Genomic DNA, 23381 nt, shown 5'->3' with positions numbered 1-23381 from the left:
TTTCTTCTCTCTTAATTTTTGTTTTGGATAATTTAAAAATTATCTTTATCCTTTTATATGTATGATGTAAAATGTAAATAATTTGTTTGCTTCATATTCTTCAATGTATAAATTTTACTATTAAATAAGTAAAAAAAATCAATCGTACAAGAAACAAGAATCATTCAATCCCATTTTGCATGTGTATGTGCGGGCGCGTAGTTTTCTTCGTCGGCTCCACTCATCCCGTCACTCACTTCATGCGGGGAAAACCTGGAAAACGGGACGGTGGTCTCACAGTGACTGATGAAATGAAACTTTCCCCACCTAAACCTGAACATCCATGCCCACGGCGAGATTGGAGAGTGTTAAAAATGATATCAAGATTGTGGAATCGAATTAGTGGCTTCTTGTTTAGAGAGCTGATTTGCACACACACATAGTATGTGTTATTATATACAGTACTCAAAAATCTACATCACTTACTTGGTACATGTTTTTAAAGATAATTTTTTGCCCTGATATATAATTTATAATTTGCAATATTGTTATTTTATATCGGTTTGAAATTATTTTATAATTTGTAATTTCCTTTGGGGAGAAGGCAGTAGACGATTTAGTTAATTTAATTTCTAATTTGAAAAATTTGTAATTTCATATCAGTTAGTAATCATATTAAGAAATAATAAAAAATATTTTGCAACGTTTGATTTCTAAGTCATTAAAATTTAAACATGAGCGGTGATTGTAAAAATTTCATAATGATATGTACCTCTGATGATTCATTCGGGTAGTAGATTTGTAACTTTTAGTTCCTTTAAGCAATTCCAAGTTAATGGTACACGGATTGCAACACTATAGCAGCTTGCGTCAGTAATCACAAACCTTGAATGATTTCGTGTCGTAATAGCATATATGCATCACGATGACGTCACAAGCAATTTCTTGCTTTGCGGGTGTATATTCACGCTTTATTCTTTGAGATCGTGTATGTGCTTAAGTTTCTGTGGTTTGCAGCTTATTTTCGTTCTGAATCAAATTCAGGAGTTTTAACCAATTTGGAATTCATTTATTCAATAAGGTATCTTTTTTTTAAATAATATATTTATAAATTCGACTTTAGCTTCCGGGAATAGTTTCCCACTTCAAATTACGCTATTAATATGTCTCAGAGATTGTCTCCCATTCTTTAAAAACTACCAGTTTGGTGTTGAATGATATTCTTTAGATCCTAAGTTAAATAGCAACCTTCGAACAGGTCATTGTCAAATGTATTTCTGGTTGAAGTATTGTTGATGATACTAGGTGAAAATTTCTTATTCGAATTTTAAAATACTTCATGAGTAAAAATCGATATTTTTAAAAAATAATAGCATGAAATTAAATTAAATCGCTATCGGATGTAATATCTTTCTAATTAATTACACGTTTAAACTCAAAAGCCTTATTACTTAAACAAGTTGTTTTTTTGTTTTTGTTTAACAATAGTTTTGGTATCTTATCCGAAAAAAGTTTTGCTTATCGATGTTAAGATAAAATTTAAGAAGCGACTAATATTCTTTTTTATTTAAGTTTTTTATTATTATTATATATGCTGTAGTTGTGTTTTAGTAATAATTACCCGTTTAAGTCAGTGGCTTAATATAATTAAGCCACTGACTTGAACGGGTAAATATTAAATTTCTGACTGAAGGTTTTTGGCAGACTAAATATAGTGAAAAGCTTGGCCTTGCATAATAGTAATTTAATTAGGTTTGTATATTATTGTTTAAAGATTCTCCATAAGCGACGTATTAGAAATTTTATAGCCACAGTGCACGTTAGCTGTTCATCGCTTACACTTACTTCCGGATAGGCGGAATTTTCAGTACCAATTGCTAATTATGGAGACCAGATGACGCAATCAGATTAGTGTAATTTTATGTATTGGCTGTTATAAATGTCATCTTCATAGTCTCCTTTCGAAATCGATGCATTCTCCCCTATTGTTTGCAACATTGGAAAACTTGTAATAAGATTTGTCAGTTTATTTTATTTTTTCTGGTCTCAAACTCGTCTAATCGAATGGTCATCAATTATTTAAGATGATGGTTGCTCTAATAAGTTATTACTTATTAGTTATACTCCAAGCGAGGTAGCGAATGAGTTATATTTTTTCGCTGTTAACGCCCATGGATAGAGTAATTATGTATTCACTGTCTGTGTACAATAAATTTATACGTTTTGCACGTTTACGAAAAAACTGGAAGCAGTTTGTATGGTATTTACTGGATTGGACATCAAGGAGTGTGTTAACAGAATGCGCAAAAGAACCGAAAGTTCTTCTGACATTGTTGTATAACAAGTCCAGCAGTGGGGAAAATAGTGTCACTCTTTTAGGAACGTCGAAGTTAGTGGCTTCGTTTTTATTTCTGGGCAGAGATCTAATCATTTAGATATGTGAATAATAAGGAAATATAGAGATGGTCCCGAGTTGAGTGACTGACCTTGGACAGCAGAATGATGAGGAAAGATTTAGGGAATGGTTGTGTTCTGGAGAACTTGCCAGACAGAAGAGCATAGGCGTAATATGATTGAAACATGTTGGTGAGGATGGCCTATTGGGAATTACTGCTATGAGGAACCATTCCTGAAGCTATACACGGATCATGTCAATAAGAAAGTGAGAAGAAATTTTTTGCATAGAGGGTAGTAAATGAGTGGAATGCATTGCAGTTTGTAGAAATTTTGACCGAACTGTGATGAATATTGTGACACAATGGCAGCAGCATAGCTTGGTTGTTATCAGTGTTCACAGATTTGCAGTTCAGCATCTTAAGAATTTCAATAATTGATAAAATATCTTGGCACTTGCACACTTGGTTAGCACAGTTTTTTTTTCACTTGGTTATACTATAAATTAAAGGTGCCAAAAATTATATTCTTGGTTTAATCCTTTATCCAAGTGTAAGCAAACAAAGTTTGCATGTGAAATCACTTCACAACTGGGCTACTTGTATATAGAAGCTAATGACTTCATGTCAGTTGCCCTGGTATCCCATAATGTGATGCACACATCCTTATGGACATGTTTGTCCATAAGGATATGTGCATCGCATTATAGGAATGCTATGTATTATGCACTATGTATTATGGGAATGACCACTACCCAGACCAGTTCTGACTTTTATTGAGGTCTCATCAGTGGGAGCCAGACCCAGAAGTGATACCAAGGTTGAAGTAATGCAGAAGTCATATTTACATATACAAGTAGCCAAAAGGTGTCACATCTTATTACTAAATAATTTGGATTAGAGATAGATGTTGAAAGTTTTTTCACTTGGTTATGCTATAAATTAAAGATGCCAAGAAATTATATTCTTGGTTTCATCCTTTATCCAAGTGTAAGCAAAGAAAGTTTGCATGTGAAGTTACGTTATGACTTGTCATTTTTAATTTATAGTATAACCAAGTGAAAAAAACTTTCAACATCTATTTCTAATTTAGAGTATTTAGTAATAAGGTGTGACACCTTTTGGATACTTATGGAAATATGACTTCTACATTACTTCAGCCATGGTATCACTTCTGGGTCTGGATCCCACTGTGATGAGCCTTCAATAAAGGTCAAAACTGGTCTGGGTAGTGACTCTTTCCATAATGCATAGCATTATACATGTCTGTAAGGATTTGTGCATCGCATTATGGGATACCAAGGCAATCGATGTGAAGTCATTAGCCTCTATATACAAGTACCCCAGTCATGAAGTGACTTCACATGCAAGCTTTGTTTGCTTACACTTGGATGAAACCAAAAATATAATTTCTTGGCATCTTTAATTTATTGTTTCCTTTGGTAGCTCCCCACTTCCAAAGTGTTCCTACATCTGTGGAGGCCTGGAAATTATGATTAAAAAAAAATGTTATAATTATCATTGGTTTCAGCTGCTTATATTGAATTATTATTTTCTAGGTGGTGTAAACAAGGAGCTCAAAAGTAAATTATTTTCGTTGCAGATAACTTTAAGAGGATCTCAGTGTTCATTACCTGAAACATAAGTTATTTTTCTTTAAACTAAAAGAAATGGTCACAAGTGCCACCAGCTGTTCAAGATGAACCACATGTAATTAACACAAAGCAGGAATTTTTAGACAAAGAATATGTGCAGTGAGCTTTAAGAATACTTCCACAAAAAAGTTTTCAACTATTTAACTTCTTAAATTCCAAAACCTTGTTCAGATTTCTCATGAGTGTTATGCGTCCGTTGCGACTGAACATAAATCATGCTAGGCAAAAACAGGAGCAGACTTTCGAAAAATTGCCATTATCTGGTGCTGGTTGTAGTGGAAATCTCAGCCCAGACTTACAACCTGCGACTCCTGTATATCCAGCAAATGGAGAATTACTTAGTGCCAGTAGAGTGGGTAATTATTTGCTATGGAAACCAACAGAAGGAAGCTCACTATATCCCTGTTGCAACATTCAGACACAGGAACAGCTTGCTTGTAAGGTAAGGTTTTTATTTATTTTTAAATGAACATTTCTTGAGAACTTTAATAATTTCAGTAAGATTTATCAGCTTTGTTTCCAGGATATTTTAAATGTTAGCTCATTCTTAAATTTTTATTTATTTATTTTTATATTATATAATGATAACATAAAAACAGTTTTAGTAGTAGTTATTTGGATGCTACTGTTATTATTTTCTAAATTTATACAATCTGGTATTAACTGAGTTTGCACTGCAAGTTCTGCCTCTCTAAAATCAAGTTTGAGATGGAAGAATGCTATACTACTTTGATTATTAATTTGTCTTCTGATTGCCAAACATTGATAATTTCAAAATTTTATAAATGAGAGAGAGAGAGAGAGAGAGAGGTTAAGCTGAAAAGGTTTTATTCTTATCTATCTTATCTTTCAGTGATCGAGTTTATTCGCACCAAATCATTGGAATAAGTGAAACATGGTTGAATGAAGGTGATATCATAACGGGAATAGAAATGGAAGGGTACAGTATTTTTCATGAGGATAGAAAAGGCAGGAAGGGAGAGGGAGTGCTCATGATAGCAGGGGAATTAAGTCCATATAAGGTAGACGTGAAAGGGGGAAATAATGGCAATGGTTATGAGGCAGTGTGGTGTAACGTGGAAGTTGAGAGGAAGACATTTAGTTGGATGTTGCTATAGGCCTGGGAATGTGGAAGGTGGTGATGAAGAAATGTATAAACAACTTGGATTAGTGAACAAAGGAGGGTAATTATCATGGGTGATTTTAATTATAGATTGGAATGAAGAGAAAGCATTTGGGAATAAGGAAAGTGAATTTCTCGAGTTCTTGAGAAATAACTATCTCAGGCAGCACGTAAAGAAAGGCACGCAAGGATCATGAGTTCTAGATCTGATCATTTCATCAGAGGATGTAATTGTTAGAGGGGTTTTACATTTTCCTCCAGTTGGTGAAAGTGATCATGAAGTAATCACCCGTGTTGTGGCTAGTCATATGCAGGCTTTTGCAAGGAAAGGATATATGTGGAATTATAAGGCTGGTGATTATTATTATTATTATTTCGACACCTCCATTATGACAAGCTTAGGAGACTACTTCGAGTTATAACATGGAACGAGTAGTTGAGCGGTAAGGAAATAAATGCTGCATGGGAACTTACAAAGAAATACATAACAGCATCAATATACGAATGTATCCCAAAGGCAAAAAAAGGCTGAATAAGATAGGTGTAAAATGGATGAATGTGGAGCTAAAGCATGAAATCTGGAAAAAGAAATTATGTTGGAGGATGTACAAGATGAATAATGGTAATCAGTCACACAAAGAATATAAAGAACAAGCCAGGAGAGTGACTCAGTTATTAAGGAAAACAAAAGTAGAGTAGAAATTTCCAAATCAGGCTAAGAAAAACCATAGAGAGTTTTTTAGATATGTGGCAAGTAGAAGGAAGAATGATCATGGCAAGATGAAGTTAAGGGATGAAAGTGGTAGAATGGTAACTGCTGTAGAAGACATTGGTAAGGTAATCAGTGATCAATTTATACGTGTGTTTCATCCTGATCAGGGTGGAATCATGGGGATCTTAAGTGTAGAGGACATAGGAGAGGATAGCTTAATTGTGAGTGAGCAGGAAGTATTTGAGGAAATAAATAACCTTGATGTTAATAAGGCGATAAGATTTGATGACATTACCACACATCTTAAGGGAATGTTCCAGGGAACTGGCAGTAGCATTGGCACGCCTGTTTAATAAGAGTTCTGTAACAGCACGGGTTCCAAGGGAGTGGAAGGAGGGTAAAATTGTTCCACTGCATAAAGGTGGTGATCAGGCTGTAGCTTCCAATTATAGGCCAGTCTGCATATCTGGAGTTGTGGTGAAGGTCCTGGAGAGATTGGTGAGAAGTAGGATACAGAAATGGGTTGATAACAGCAGTATTCTCTGTGGTTATCAACATGGGTTTGTTAAGGGAGAGATCATGTTTCACTAACTTATGTGCTATAACAAGGTGACAAATACCTTGGACAGAGGAAATGCATATATAGTGGTGTACTTGGATTTTGCAAAGGCCTTTGATAGACTTCCACATGACATGTTCTTAAATAAATTGAAATGGGATTGGATAACAAACTTCTGTGTTGGATCAGTGACTGGCTGTCAGATAGGTATCAGAAAGTGGGGGTGCAGTATCTCTAAAGAGAGAGGTCACCAGTGGTGTGCTGCAGGGATCAATTTTGGGGCCATTGTTGTTCAATTTGTATGTTGATGATATTGGGTTGGGTTTAACTAGTGATAAACCTTTACCTATAGAAAAGGTTTAACTAGTGATAAACCTTTACCTATAGAAGTTGCAACAAGGTGTTTTTATTTTTAATAAAAATCTCTGGAGGAGATATAGATGTAATAAATTTTTTAACTTGGGGATATTGTATATTAGGATAACCAAGTAATTTTATAAACTTAGTTATAAAATTACTTGTATCCTCCAGAGATTTTTATTAAAAATAAAACACCTTGTTGCATCTTCTATAGGTAAAGGTGATAAGGCTCTGTATTACTAAAACCTTGGTATTTAGGGTCTAGCTACTCACTGAGGAGACCTCAAAAAAGATTGAAACCAGTCTGGGTAGTGACCCCATCCATAATGCATTGCAGTATACATCTTCTAGTGAGATGTGCTTTACATTATGGGAAAATACTAAGAATAGTGATCAGAGCTTTACCCACCTTTACAATGAGTTTCCCTGGTGTTGTATCATCTTTAGACTTGAACTTTGTTTCAGGCGCAAACTTAATTGTTTGCATACTTGGGATTAGGAATTAAAATAACCAAGTTTATAAAATTACTTGGTTATCCTAATATACAATATCCCCAAGTTAAAAAATTTATTACATATATATATCAAATTATTAATGGAAAACAATACTAAGATATCCAGTTAACCAGAAAAACTATTATTAATACAATGATGTATGCAGGTGATTTAGTTTATATTATAAAACAATGGAGATGACCAAAAATCAGTTTATGAATCAAACAAAATAAGCCAACAATATCATTTAAAAATTCCACAGAAGAAAACAAAAGTCATGGCATCGAGATCATATTATTATTACATGACACCTCCAGGGAGTCCAAAGACTCGTTGAGGGAGGGCACCTACTCTACAGCTCTGTCTCCACCAACTACAATGAACAAATGGCAATGATACCAACGGCATCCACCGTTCACAACCACTAGTATTTTCACAGACAATCGCAAACATCCATGTCCATGGTGGGATTCGAACCTGCAGCCTTTTGGCTGGAGAGTGGATATGCTAACCACCCAGCCAACCAGGCCGGTATTAGATCATGGTTATAGAAGATAAAATAATAGAACAGGTGACAGTATAATTATTTAGGTTGCATAATAACCTATCTAAAAGACAGAGATATAGATGAAAAAAATAAAGAAATTTGAGAAAATCTGGAACAAATTAAAAGGATGCTGAATAAAAAAAACAAGACAAGAAACCCAAGTTAAATTTTATAGAGTAATGGACACTCCCACTCTATGACTCTGAAATATGGACTGTTAAAAAGAAAGATTAAAGAAAAATACAGGCACAAATGAGATTTTTAAGAAATTTAAATGGTGCACAAAATTAGACCATATAAAAAAACAGACATTAGAACTGAGCTAGATATTTACATTATAAATGAAAGATCAAGGAATATATATAGAGAAATGGAAAGAGCATTTATATAGAATGGAAAGATATCAGCTACCAAAAGAAGTGCATAAATATAGACCAAAAGGAAAGAGAGAGTCAGACCAGTGAAGCTGGAACAGGCAAATGCCTAATCCTTGATGAAAAGAAGCTTTACATATTGTAGTTTTTTGGAAATGCAAAAGATGTTCCAAAAGACAACAGTAGAGGTGATGAACAAAGAGGGGAAAAAATTTCTTTGAGTGGAGTTGAAATGTGAAGATATTGTGATTATTGCTGCATATATCTTAAGATTTGAAAAACAAATACCATTGCCAATCCTTCTGAACAGTGACTTTGGAAATGTCTGTAAAAAAATGGGCACAGCTGAAACTGAATGCCTTTGTCAAAGAGAGTGGAGTAATTTTAAAATATATCTTTAGTCAGCTTAATTGTCCTCTTCTGTACTGTCAATGATTTTTAGGGAACTCTCAGGTGTACATCTAAAAGGAGTATTAAGTGGACTGTTATTTGTGAATCCCACTTGCAGTAGCTTATTGTAAACCTTTTACATTTAGTATTGTGCATGGGCCAGGGATGTAATCCAGAACCTGCTCTTGAGTTAGATCAGGTTGCTTTAGATATCCAGTAAGCAGAATGACATTCTTAAACTGGATGTTAAAATTTAATACCCACTCAACGATGGTTATACATATCTGTGTCATACTAGATTTCAAACTTTTTGATTACAGAGCAGAGATGCTATCCACTTGGCCAGCCAAACTACCTCTACCAGCTGGTAGATTTTCAGAGCTTAATGTCTGAAACAAAAAAGGAAACCTAATTTCTTGAATGCAGAGGAGATGATAATTATGTTCATAATCAAAAAAAAGACTAAAGACTTGTTCAGGTTAGCCAAGTGGTTAGAGTACCCGCTCTCCAACCAAACAGGTCACTGGTTCAAATCCCACAGTGGGCATGGATGTTTGTGATTGTCTTTAGGTGGTGATGAATTTCATCGCCCAGTGTGAGACTTCCACCATTCTTATTGCAGGCCTGAAGTGGCATATAAAAGTTCCATGTTTGGTCTCTAGAGCAGAGTTTCTAGACTATTTAGAAATTTTAAAAAAAGTACAAAAAAAATTAATAAAAATGGGGGGGGATCCTTAACCCACCCATGGTACAAATGTACTATACGTTTACTAATAACCTTTCTTGGGTTATTAAATAATTTTTTTTAAAAAAAATATGGTGAGAACCACATATTTAAAGAAAAAAAGTTATCTCAAAAAGAGAAATATCTTATCTATGGCTTTGGGTATATATTTAAAATTTAGTCTGGAAGAAAAAAAGCTTTTTCATTTGAAAAAAATATGACAGTTGAGTTTTGATATTAATGTAGTTAAGTTAAAGGAATTATCAGAGCTCCAGAGAATGTTTGGAGATCAGAATTTATGATTGCATACATGAATATTTAAGAAGTTTTGCTCGTTTGTGTAGTGTGAAGTTTGTCAAATGATAGAGTGCAAAGTAATATCATTACCACAACTACAGATTCAAATTTTTGATCAACTGGAAGAGGTTGGAAGGAAAAGAGTAAAGAAATAGCTTAGCTCTTTGGTATTAGCATTACTATTGCAGAGTTGGAGAATAAAGGTTAATCCATTCACCACATCACATATTGGGCAGCCAGAGAGAGAGGGAAATTGACAGACATATCATAAGAGAGCTTGCTTAATTAGGCTTCTGCAAAACATAATCAGATTCCTTGGAGACATCACTTGAATTTCTCTAAACTTTTCCATGGCATTTGTCCAAAAGCGGATGGCATGCACAGAACAGATCCTCTGGTAATCAGCAGTGCAGGATTTTATTACCTGAAGTTTCATAGTGTAAAAGCAGACTGCTAATGAATTTCTCCATTATTTTAGAAAGAATTTAAGCGAGTGGAATAGTATAGTAATTTGATGGTAAAGATTTCTTGTCTTAAGAATAGTTTAAGCATAGACCAGTTTGTAAGAAAATTGTGCACTGTTTTTAAAGTATTATTATTATTATTAATATATGACCTCCATGGAGTCGGACTCATTGTGGGAGGTACACACTATTACACACAGTGCTGATTCAATATGTACATATACAACACACTCAGGCAATGCATTCTGCTCACCATGTAGTCTTGCCATTATGCTAAGATTTGATCTGTTCTGTTTGTCTTTCTTAAATGGCTTACCACATTCAGTGCCACTGACACTTCAAAGCATCAAACTGATATTTGCTTATGTGCTACTTTTAAGTATAGTAAGACTGAAGTGTTTCTATGCTGCATTACTCAGTCTGGCTTGGGTCGTGATTGTGTGGATGTGTAGGCACTACGGCAAAGTTATTCTGAATGGCCTGGGACATTCTGTGATAAATGAGTGGCAGTGAATATGTTAAGCATATGAACTGAAAATGATTACAACATCCCTCTCTTAATGTTCAAGTGCTGAAGGATGATGGCAACTTTTTTACTTATTAGAATGATTATCTATAGTTTCTTCAGTGCACATGGTGATCTGATAAATAAATAAAAGTGTAAAATCAGAAACTGTAATCAGCAAAGATAGTCTTTAATGAAAGCTAAGTTCTTTTTCATACTCTTCTTTTGAATAATTATAACAAGTACTTAAGATGCATCCTATTAAATGGCATTTCATAATCTAGAAGTATGGATTGTGTCACCCAAAAAAGTTGCATTTATTCAAGAAAAATGGAAAAAAATCATAAAGAAAAGATAGTATATAACCAGTTTCCTTCACGAAGCAATAATGTATGCAATGTTCATGTGGCAGTTGAGTTATTTGGAGATATGCAAGAATATTGGAATTATTGAAGAAAGGAAAAGTTGACTGTTACTGATTATTGATAGGTATTACATTCCATTGACAAAACACTGCCCTCCTTTTCATTCAGAACATGCAATCGTGGATTAATTGTGGCTGAAACAGATTAAAAAGGTGACATGTTCAGAACATCCAGTCCCTTCAGCATTTGGATTTTGGTTGTTAATCAAGAAACTGAGGCTATGTAAGCTTTAATAACAATGCATGAATAGCAGTAAATTTCATTTTGGAGAGAATTTCTATGTTATACTATTCCTTTACTGATTTCATTTAGGTAATCACTGTACTTAAGATACCAATTATACTCATAATAACTGTTTCATTATATTCATTTTATGTATTTAATTTCTTATATATCTCTTTATAAATCTTTATTATTGTTAAGAGAGGCTTCCAGGGAGTCGGGGACTCATCGAGAGAAGCTATATACTACATGTACCAGCTGTTATATTTATTCTTGAATTCATTCATACTGCATGCACACACAACATCCAATGGCAGTCCATTCCAATCACGCACCACTCTATGAGAGAAAAATCTAGCCCTAACCCCCCACTTCTTAGTGACATTCATTCTCAGCTTTCACGGATGCCCTCTTGTCCTTTCCCCACCCTCCATAAATTGAATAATTCCATCAACTGAAATCCTGTATGACTCTTTCAGAAGTTTGTAAGTCTCAATCATAGCATCCCTTTTTTTCCTGTTTCCTAGTGTCTGCAGTCTACAAATTCTCAGTCTGTCTTCATAATCACTATTCCCCCAATCTTGATATCATTTTAATGGTCTCCTTTGCACACTCTCTCTCTCTCTCTCTCTCCATTGTATCAGAATCACAACAGGAGACAGGACCTGTGCATAATAGTCCAAGTGAGGTCTTATAAAGCCTTGTAAAGAGACAAAATGGCATTTGTATCTTTACATGTGAAAGTTCATTTCAGCATTGCCATTATCTTTTGAGTTATATTTGCAGTCTTTGCTACATGGTCTCTGAACTTCAACTTCTTATCTACTAACACTCCAAGATCCCTAGCCTGATCAGTTTCTTCTAGCATAATCTCACCAATATAATATGACATTGGATATCGTATCATGTCAAAGAAGTGCATGACTTTGCATTTACTGACATTTTCCCATGCCCACAATTCCAGCCTATTCAAATCATTCTGCAAGTTACTGCATATCAGCAACATTCCTGGTTACCCTACCTATCTTTGCATCATCAGTAAATTTATATTTCATAACAAAAATGATCAACTATAAAAATGATATAATATTCTTATTATACCATTTTTATAGTTTATGTAGTCTATAACGGTCTACATGGTAACTGTGTTACCTTACAGATCATTCTGGGAGAGTCCCTTTCTGAAGTAAGATGAAGCATCGTCATGTTGCCACCATGATGTGGCAGTATTTTTAATCTAAGAACATTATCATAGCTGCATATTTTCTTACTTCTTGGCCAGTTTTATAAAGAAAAAATTGATTCTACAGAATTTTTATTTTTATTTTTTTTGAAATTTTTTTCTTTCTTTCTTTGTGGTAAATTTTTTTAAAAAAAATAATTTTATAGTGAAGTAATCCAATACTTTTAATTTACTGTCACTGACAATATTTATTCATTCATTCTGAATTTTATTATAGTGTAGACCCATATAAAAATACCTTGTAATAATGATGTACTTACTGCAAAAACAGCAGTTGATTCTAATGGAATTTGATTTAATCCAGAGTTGAAAAAATCTCGAAGTCTGTTCATCTGAGTAACTACATATTTCATACTGACACCTTAAGTGCTTCCTGCCATGCAATAATGCTATTTTTTTTGTGGCCATCAGATATTATTAGAGTACATATAATAATAAATCATCATTAAACATTTTAATCGGTTTATCCCAAACAAATTTTCCAGATTGGATGTATTTTCATGTCATGCTTAAATTCCCCATGTTTTGAGTCTAAATTCCTAACAGGGATACACACCATGTTATAGCAATGGTCAATATTTGGAGTACTATCAAAATCAGTTTTTCTTGTTATAGTAGAGTACTGATAAGTACATGAACTTTGCCATCTTTTGTCATTAAAAAATATATTTTTTTTGGATGCCATCCAGAACAGTTTTCTGGTATCATTCAAGAAAATGATCTTTTAAATGCACTCAAATATTTTTTTCTCATTTTTAATTGGTGATTTTCATTCTTTTTCCAGGTAATTTCAAAAGATCACTATCGAGAAGTACTTTTGGGGCACTTTCGATTAGATATCCATCCTCATATCAATCCAGTTGAAGAAGTACTAATAGGCAAGTCTAATATATATATCTTTTTCCTGTGTTCATATGGTGATCTCCATTCATTTGTGAGGAGTAAGCGAAGACTTAGGGAGCAGGAAGCACAACCTCTTTTTCGGCAGATAATATCTGCAGTTATTGCATGTCATGAAGCAGATATTGTTTTAAGAGATTTGAAATTGCGAAAATTTGTTTTCAAGGATCCAGAAAGGTTTGTACTTCTTAATCTTTTTAAAATTTTTTTAATGTTCCAAGCAATGAAATTGTATTTGGTATATTTTTTTTCTAATTTGAATTTTCAGAGAATGTTAACCAATTAGATAGGTGAGCAAATTCAGCAACGATAGCTAAGTTTGCAGTGACTGGAATGTTTTAATGCATTTAGCTGCTTTTTTTTTTTTTTTTTTTTTTATTGTTGCAAGTATGATTTTGCATCTTTAGCCACATGTCATTCAAGATATGTAGCTGAAGTGTGCTTTCATAAAATACATGACTCTACTACATGCTATTATTCTCTGCTCAAATAGGAAAATAACTTTTTTTTTTTTTTTTCCAAGAATAGATGTCTCTAGGATGTGGTCAACTGGGACAATTATAAAGACAAACTTTTCCACTGTCATCTTTGTGTAGTGACATTATCACAGCATTTAAGTATAGAAATGCTTTCGTCTTATGTACTGTAGATAGCTTATTCATTGTCATTTGCACATATTTTTTATATCCTTTTGCCACTAAAAATTCTCAATTTAAACAAATTTAGATAACGTGAAAGATTTTATTAGAAATTTTTAAATACTGCAATTTTTTTTAAAGGAAATTGCCACCACATTCCTAGGAAGAATGTAATCAGTATTTCATTAAAAAAAAAAAATTAACATGACATTATAAATCTTTATATCCCTCATAAAATTCAGATAATATTTTGAAAATTAGCATGTCCAACAGTGAATAAAACATGCAGATAACAGGAAACAATCTTGATATACTTGTACAATCAATGTTCAGAGACATTTTGGTACTGCTAGAATTTTTGTTGTAAAACTGCTAAAAAGTACTAGGCAAAGTCATATTGGACAGTAAGGGAGTTTTCTGTATCAAAACCTTCCACTATGACAAATTAATCTTTTAGATCCTTATGTTTTATGTTATGTTTCATATGTTTAATTCTCACTCCACATAACTCCATATTTGAACATCAGAAAGTTTTGCAAATTTCTGGTTATTAGACTGATTCATGCAAGACAATGGGTTAAACTGCTTATTAAAAATTATGAATCATATACAGAAGGCCAGAGGGTGGGTTTCCTCATTCTCTGATGATAAAATACAAGAATAAAATGCAGGTAGACCATAAATGATGTGAGTGATTACAAAAGTTTATTTCTAAAACAAACGTATTGTAAGTCAAATACTATTAGACCATGTTAATGAGACCCATGTGCTCAGTATTGAATAGCATGTAGAAATGTTGGTCTTCTTACTGCATAATACCAGTCTTCAACTTTTCTCCATTCCAAACCTTGAAAAGAAAAACATAATTATAGTATCACCATGGGTGCAACATACAATGCCAGTGTACTATAGATTTGAATTTGTCCTAATGCCTAACTTCTTATCTAGATTTTGCACACAAACTGGAGATTTTCAGTATATATTTGTTTTTGAATATACAGTAAAGGAGGATAAACCAGGTTGGCTGAATGCTTAGCACATCCATTCTCCAACCAAGAGGTTGTGGGTTCAAATCCTGCCATGGAGATTGATTGTTTTGATTGTCTTTAGGAGGGAAATCATAATCATCGAATTCCTACCATGTACCATCAAGGGGGTGTACAGGATATGATAGTACTAAATGAAAAATTTATACCATTACTAATTTCCTATCTACAATTTTCCTCCAAATCAGTCTGTTACTTGTCAAGACTCCAACATTATCAGATCTTATATTTCTATCGTCTAAGGCACTTTTTACCATATCAATCCACCTATATTATGGTCTTCCTCTGGGTCTTTTTCCTGCCAACCTGGCAGAGAATACTTGTTTTGCTAATCTTTCCTCGCCCATTCTGTTTAAGTGACCATACCACCTGAGATTAACTCTGCTAACACATTCCTGCATGCTGACAATGTCAAGTTCTTTCGTAATATCCTCATTTTTAATATGATATTGCCATTGATGCCATCTGTTCATGCCCCTAACCTTTCTTTGGTCAAGTGTTTTACTCCTGACCCAGCTCTTAGATCCATAAGTTAAAACTGGTTTGAACACGGTCTTGTATACAGCTAATTTAGTGTTCTGACTAATTTCTCTCTTATTCCATATAAATTTATTCAATTGACTTCCTACCATATCAGCTTTGTTGATTCTGTTGTCTATTTTTATATTTAATTTGCCATCTTCACTAAAAACTGTGCCTAAGTAACTGAAATGTTTTACTTGTTCCACAGGTTCTCCATTCACAACGCAGTTGATATTTTCCGTGATTCTGCTTATTTTCATTGTCTTTCTCTTGTTATTGCTGACCTTCATACCATATCTATTACAACAGTTATTCAATTTAGTCAGGGAATCTTGCAGACTTGTAACAGATTTATTTAGACGTATAACATTGTCTGCATAAAGCAAAGAGCTGACATTAACATATCCAATTTTGATATCAGGTTTAATACCACTTTCCTTCATAATGTGATCCATATAGATAATGACTAACAGAGAGATAATGTACATCCTTGTCTCACACCAGATTTAATATTAAACCATCTTTCTGTACTTCAATTCTAACTGCTGACTTACAACTCAAATAAAGACAAAGTATTGCTTGATATAATGCCCCATTGACACCATATAACTGTACCGTTTCTAATAGCTTCTCTCTTGGCACCTTGTCATATGCCTTTTCCAGATCTACAAAACTTAAATACAGATCTTTGTTATATTTGCATGATTTTTCAATTAACTGTCATAAAGTGAAAATCTGATCCTGACAGCCTCTATTTGGGCTAAATCCAGCTTGTTCTTCACCAAGCTTTTTTTCCACAATTTTTCTCAACCGTTTCTCAAGTATACTTGCATAAATCTTACCAGAAACACTCAATAGGGAAATACCTCTGTAATTCTCACATTCAGTTTTATTTCCATTTTTATATATGGGTACTATGAGAGCTCTACTCCAATCATCGGGAATATTTGTCCCTCTGTCCAGGCTTTCTGAACTATGCAGTGCAGCCACTGTAAGACTCATACCAACATACTTCATCATTTCTGGTCGAATATCATCTACTCCTGCTGCCTTTCCACATTTCAAGCCTTTGATGGCTTTTTCTATTTCAAGTATGGATATGTATTCCTGACTGCATGCCTGGTCAGTGTTTTTTACCACTGTACTGTCATCACTGCTTGTTTCATTTAGCAATTTTTCGAAGTAATTACTCCATACTTCAAGGATATCTTTTTCTGCAGTTTTCATGTCACCTTTATCATCTCTAACTCCTTTTACAGCACTCTTTTCTCCATTCCTAAGCTTCTTCAGCAACCACCAGAATATCTTGCCACCTTCTTGATATTTATTTTTTATGTTCTTACCAAAGTCTTCCCATGACTTCTGTTTAGCTAATTTTACACAGTGTTTAGCTTTCTTACATTTCTCTCTGTATTCTCTAAGAGCACGCGGACTTATTTGCCAGGAACTTTTTATATGCTTTCTTCTTTTCCTTCACTGCCTCTTTAACTTCCTCTGTCCACCATGGAGTTCTGATTTTTCTATCCTTACAGACAACCTCACCACATGCCTCTCTGGCTAAATCAGGGGGGGGGGTGCTTAAGGGTCAAAGCTGTATAACTGAGAGGAGACCTCCAGATAGCCTTTAAAGGAATGCGGAGAACCGACCAAGGCTTCTGACCTAATGTCCAACCCTCGCCTTCTCATGGTGCACCTTGTTGGGTATCTACCTGGATACTGAACGAACGAGAATGGGCTGGCATTTTGCTATTTAGCCGACCAAATTGTATTCTTATTGGCTTAAACCAAAATACAAAATGATGGTGGGAAATTATCCACTGTGAAACCATTGTTGTGCTTATTAGAGACCTGAATGGGCTTGAAAAAGTTCCATGTTTGATCTCTAGAACAGTTCCCAAACCAGATAAAAAAATAAAATAAATAAAATTGCCAAAAAATTATAAAAATAGAACAAATCCTTAGTCCACCCCATTATATTAAAGAACTGCTTGGTTTGCAACCGATCTTGGGTGGAGTCACATAAGGAGAAAAAAATCATGTATATTGAACTGAAAGTTATTTTTATTTGCTCAGACTTGTATATTATGTGGAAATAAATCCAGGATATGCCTTTATTTCTTACGTCCCCCAAATCGGTAAATGCATTATTAGGCAAAAACCAAACAAACTGTCTTGATTCACAATATATCATATTGTTTTTCCTTGACTGTATAAATATAGAAAAGAAAAAATAACTAGGAGTAAAATAATATCTTTTTTTTGTGTGAGGTTATTCAAAGTTTTGCCACAGATATTTTTCAGAATAAAATATGTATTAGAAACAGCAGAAATTTAGTGTACGCAGTTATTGAACTATCCAGCTCTCGATTACTAGGTTTAGCAGATTTCCAGTGGATGTTATCATGGTGAACTTCAAAATGCAGTCAAAGGAAGCATGGAGAATATCATTTCGTGACACTGCCAAGGACTCATTGCAGGATGACACTCCACTCTACAATGCACCATCCACAGTACTTAATCCACCATCTAATGCCCACCGATAGTATTTTTTTATCTGTAAATTGCATATGTTTTCTGGTCGATTTGCTTGTATGCAGGATGAGAAACAGAGCTTCTGAGAGTGGAAAAAATCCTACTACCTCTGAAAGAAATCGGGTAACTTTTTTTTTTCAGTTGAAAATACCTATATAAAAAATCCTATCATTGCAACAATCAGACTTCGGTCTTTTCCCATTCAAAGCATACAGTGTCCTGCAGTTCTTAAAATTGTGCTATGGAGATGCATATGTAGATATCTACACTAGGACAAAACTGAGATTTATCTAAACAAGAGAACTCTAATCTCTATATTCATTAATACTGTATCCATCTGACCTTAGCCATAATGCCTAAAAATATTCAAAGTACAGATAATATTATGAACTTCATGAGTTGTTGGCAAAATATGAGGCAGCTTGGGGAAGATTATTAGGACACAACATGAATGTGCCATTTCAGGTCTCGCCAACCAATAATCCATGAATTTGCATTATAACAAACTTCTCCCCATGCACATTCAAGTTCATGCAAGTTTAAAATAGCTTCCACTGTAGAAAAAGTGATGGCTGATATCTTCATTAAAGAAGTGATTTGGTTGAGGTTTTCCCATATCACCTTCCTTTTGCATTTTAAGATCAGTGTCTGCTATTGGCTAAGTAACCTGGAACTTTGTAAGTCGAATTTTTGCTAACAATAGGTTCGGCCTTATGTCTTTCATTGTTTCTATTCTCTAGTTGGTTTGTCTGCCTTGTATAAGAAAACCTGGAAAGGAGAAATCCTGCTGCCTCTGTATGAGACTGTTTAACATTAAAACACTTACGTTTATATATATATATATATATATATATATATATATATATAAAAAACATATATTTTTTTTAATATTTTCAAATCTCTTTCACCAATATCCTGCTCTCTCTTGCGCTCACACACATACACACATGTGTATTAATAAACATTAATATATCATTTTGTAATATCATTGATAAATTAATCTATTTATTTATAACTAATATGAATAAAGTTGCTCATTTAAAATAGATGGCATGCTAATAACAGTTATTGTTTCTAATTATTAAAAAGTTGCCCTTTCTACTGTGCATTTTGTTCAACTAAAATTGAAGTTGATGAATAAACTTGTGTATGGATGGACAGATGGTCAAAACCAATCTAATGGGTGTTTATGTATTTTGCAAATGGAGAAAATCGTACTTTTTGGCATATGTATGATTGTGTAGGTGATCAATGAACATCACCTCTGACTAGACACACAATGATCTTACCGCATACCTCATGTAATCCTTTGCCAGAAAGACATCAGAAATATCTTTCAAGTCTTGGATATTGTGATGTGATCTTGGCAGCGATGTCGTTCCTCACAGACTGTCTTAGGACTACAGTTATGCCCCTTAGACAAGAAACACAAGTTATTTTTCTGCTGATTAAACACCCAGGATATCTAACTTTTTGAGAAACCAGTCAGCTCTGCCTTTTTCAAAATCATGGCTCCAGCCAGATGGGTACCCACAATAACCCTTTTTCAAACTCCGAAAGATACTTTGTTTTTTCCATTGTGATCAACACTATTGAAGTTTACTGCACAGCACATTCTTAAACAGTTGCCTAGAACAGGGTTTCCCAAATTGTGTTCCCCCGGAACATTCGTATTCTGCGGAAAGTGAATAAGTGTTGTGTGATGTCAGTGACCAAGCCTTGTATTTTTAAAGATGGAAGTAATTCGGAAAAAGGGAATACCATATTTATGACTGGTCATAAAAATTGCCTGCAAGCTGATTACAACATTTGGCGGCGTATCCTCTGTTCTCAAAACTGAACGAAATAACATCTGTGTTGCAAATGTTGGTGACCAATCAGCAAGGAAATATAAAGAAAATTTTTCCACTGAAATTGATGATCAAGGTAATCTGTATCTGGTTCTCAAATCTAGTAATACTGAATACTTTCTTTGCAAGTTTGTATGGTAGGGTGAAAGTGCTTGTTTCAAAACAGTAGTGCCATTATTTTTTAAAAATAATAGGCCTCCAGATTTAAATTTTAATATGAATAAGAGACAAGGGACTTTGTTTAATTTTGGTGTTAAGAAATCTCTTATTGAAGGTTTGTGACCACAGATAGCGATTCATCCACATCCTGGAGATTGCTGCAAAGCGATCTCCAGGATGTATAAAAGGTGGGGAAAACTAGCAGCACACAGAAGAAAAAATCTGGATTCACTCGTAAGTACTTAGAATAATGTTATAAATTTTTGGTGATCAGAATGGGATATGTCAATGAAAATCAGCACAAATTAATTTAATGATGTTGGCCCAAGAAAACTACAATATGCTACAAGATTTCATTAGTCCAGTGATCGATAACTGATTTAAATGTAATTTTATATTTGTCAACATGTTACACCATATACATAAGTGTACTAATATGCTTTGATTATGTCATAATTAATTATTAATACATTACAAAATAATCAAGGTGTTCCATGAAAATTTCAGGATTTGTGAAGTGTTCCGTAGTAGGAAATATCTGGGAAACACTGGCCTAAAACAGTGATGCACATGACCAAGTAATTTGCATATACATACACTGCATAAGTAACGATTACATACATCTGCATGGATGTTTCTAATTCAGTGGCTAGTATGTGTATATACTAATTCTAGAACCATCGGCATAACAGGGAGGTGTTTTTGGCATTGTTTACTGCAACCTTGCCAGAAGTTATAGGCATTAGTGATATTTGGCTAGCAGCAGATGATGTAGTTACAGGAAAAGCATGCTACGGTACAAAGTGCCTTAGAAGATAGAAATATAAAATCTGATAATGTTGGAGTCTTGACAAGTAACAGACTGATTTGGAGGAAAATTGTAGATAGGAAGTTAGTAATGATGTAAATTTTTCATATAGTACTATCATATCCTGTACACCCCTTGAGAGTACATGTCAGGAATTTGACGATGATTATGTTTTTCAGACAGAATGCAGATCAGTTTCTTCCAACCAAAAAAATATACCATAGCTCCCAACTGTGCCATGGAGATTGGCATTTCTGATGATGTTGACATCAGAACCTTAAATTCTGAAGTATATATTGCTCTCCTACAAAAACTAGAATGCGAGATTCACTGAGTTTCATTAGTGAAATTTAAGGGGAAAAATGTCCTGCATGATAGTACAATATAAGGTAGCACATCACGTTGCAGAAAACAAAGCTAAATTATGCTTCACAAGGAATTATATGGCTTTCATCTTTATTTTCTCTAAGCACGAACAAGCAAGTTTCTGCATGAAATATCATAATGACCAGACTACTCATATATAGAGAGCAGTTGACTTTACAAGTTGCCTTTTGTGTCTCATAATGTCATACATTATGGTAGGAGTCTTTATGCCAGTCTTGAGGTCTCATCAGTAATAGCTAGATACTAAGAGCTATCTCATTGTTAGTCATTTCCATATGTAAGTAGCAAAATGGTTGATAAGCATCTCATTACTCTAGATTAGAGATAGTTGTAGAAAGTTTTTCTGCTGTGAAGTAAATTTATACTTGACAAGAAATTGTATTCTTGTTTTTATCCTTATTCTTCCAAGTGTGATTAAACTAACGTTTGAGAAAGATCTGACTATGTTGCTTGTATACAGGCACTTGACTTCACATGAAGTTTTCCTTTGTATCCATAATGCACCACACACATCTTCTTTATTACAAAAGACAACTGGAAGTGAAGCCAACTACTCTCTATATTCAAATAGCTTAATTGAAGATATGTCATGCAGATTTGTTTGCTCATGCTTGGATAAAATAGAGATGAAAAGAAGAATATAACTACTGTTATCCCATATGGCCTGTCTATTAGCCTTCCTTTCCTTCAGACCTTTTTGGTTTTTGAAGAATGCCATAAGGAAAAAAGTTTAAGGGTTTAAATAAGGGGGGGGGGTTGGAATTGAAGTGACTGCAGAGGAATAAAATAAAATTTCACTCACTAGAAATACCATCTCATCTTTTGAGGTGAAATAAAATTTTTTATACAAAACAAGGAGATATGGTGCAAATAAAATATTTATTCATTCATTCATCTTCTTTATACCCTCTTTTTACCTTGCGGTGTCGAGGGTCCATTGATCATCGGACCTCAATCCGTTTACAGGATAAGGTGGTCAGCCTTATGCCCCGGTGTATCCTATGGCCTGTAGTGTTGAGTTCTCAAGGCCAGTTTGCCTGCTTTGCGGGATGAAAAACCCCAGAATAAACTGAGGAAAAAACCCTGCTGTCCACACCCAAGACTGGCTAACTTGGCTATGGCCGAGGAAGATCCTTCAGCTCCTCACGTCACCGACGGGAATCGAACCTAGGACACTCCTTCCCCAGGCATATGGTTGCGAAGTGCATAGCCACTAGGCTAACCGCGCGGACCAAATAAAATATGCAAACTAGAAATTCATCTCTCATGAATCTGTTTCTTCTGAGAGAAAAAAATTGTACAGCAACATGTTTGATTAACCCACATAATTATTAACAAAATTAATGAATTAGTTTTTAAAATATACTATTTGAACTTTAAGATTTCAATAACTACACAAGATATTATTTAGTCAGTTAGTTTTTATTCTATTTGACAGAACCCAATTGAAGCTTGAAACTTTAGATGATGCTGTGATTTTGGAGCAGGATGATGATGGACTAAAGGATAAACATGGATGCCCAGCATATGTAAGTCCTGAAATTCTTACAACAACAGGTAGTTATTCTGGCAAAGCAGCAGATTGTTGGAGTTTGGGTGTAATGCTATATACAATGCTTGTTGGACGGTATCCTTTTCATGACACAGATCCAAATGCTCTTTTTACAAAGATTCGACGAGGGAGTTTTTCTATTCCAGATGCACTGTCTTCCAAGGCCAAATGTTTAATCAGAAGTCTCTTAAGAATGGATCCACTAGAAAGGTTGACAGCTGAGGAATTGTTGGACCATCCATGGTTGAAATTGACATCATCAAGTGATATACAAAACGAATTTAATTTTCGTGACATTTCAGATAATTCAAGTACTTCAGACCAGATAGTACCAGACATTGGTCTTCTCTGATTATTATTCAAATTTTAGGTTATTTGATAAATAAAACTTTGTACAGTAGGTGTAAAATCATTTGACCTGTTGTGATAATTCAGTTTTATGTAATAAGGCAAAATTATACTTGTTACTTAAATATTTTGTTGTTGAAACCTACAACAACGTAAGCTGGGCTAGTTTTAA

The 23381-nt window shown here is 34.2% G+C and overlaps 1 protein-coding gene across 3 annotated transcripts; it reads left to right on the top strand.

Moving 5' to 3' along the window:
• The first annotated feature begins 267 nt into the window (after nt 1-267).
• Nucleotides 268-23273, top strand: LOC150099420 (tribbles homolog 2-like). Of its 3 annotated transcripts, none has more exons than XM_090403715.1 (4): nt 268-421; nt 3976-4469; nt 13252-13544; nt 22748-23273. In XM_090403715.1, the coding sequence occupies exons 2-4, from the start codon at nt 4206-4208 to the stop codon at nt 23211-23213; spliced, it is 1023 nt and encodes a 340-aa protein (XP_090259841.1). In that variant the 5' UTR covers nt 268-421; nt 3976-4205; the 3' UTR covers nt 23214-23273. The 3 variants fall into 3 exon arrangements, with proteins under 3 accessions (XP_090259841.1, XP_090259839.1, XP_090259840.1); XM_090403713.1 differs by lacking the exon at nt 268-421 and adding an exon at nt 924-1060 and having other exon boundaries at nt 3932-4469; XM_090403714.1 differs by lacking the exon at nt 268-421 and adding an exon at nt 941-1060.
• The last annotated feature ends 108 nt before the right edge of the window (nt 23274-23381 follow it).

The sequence above is a fragment of the Typopeltis vanoorti genome, chromosome 14, assembly GCF_054136105.1.
Source record: "Typopeltis vanoorti isolate ZY-2024b chromosome 14, IOZ_Tvanoo_1.0, whole genome shotgun sequence".
Classification (NCBI taxonomy): domain Eukaryota; kingdom Metazoa; phylum Arthropoda; class Arachnida; order Uropygi; family Thelyphonidae; genus Typopeltis; species Typopeltis vanoorti.
This window is presented reverse-complemented; position numbering and strand designations above follow the sequence as displayed.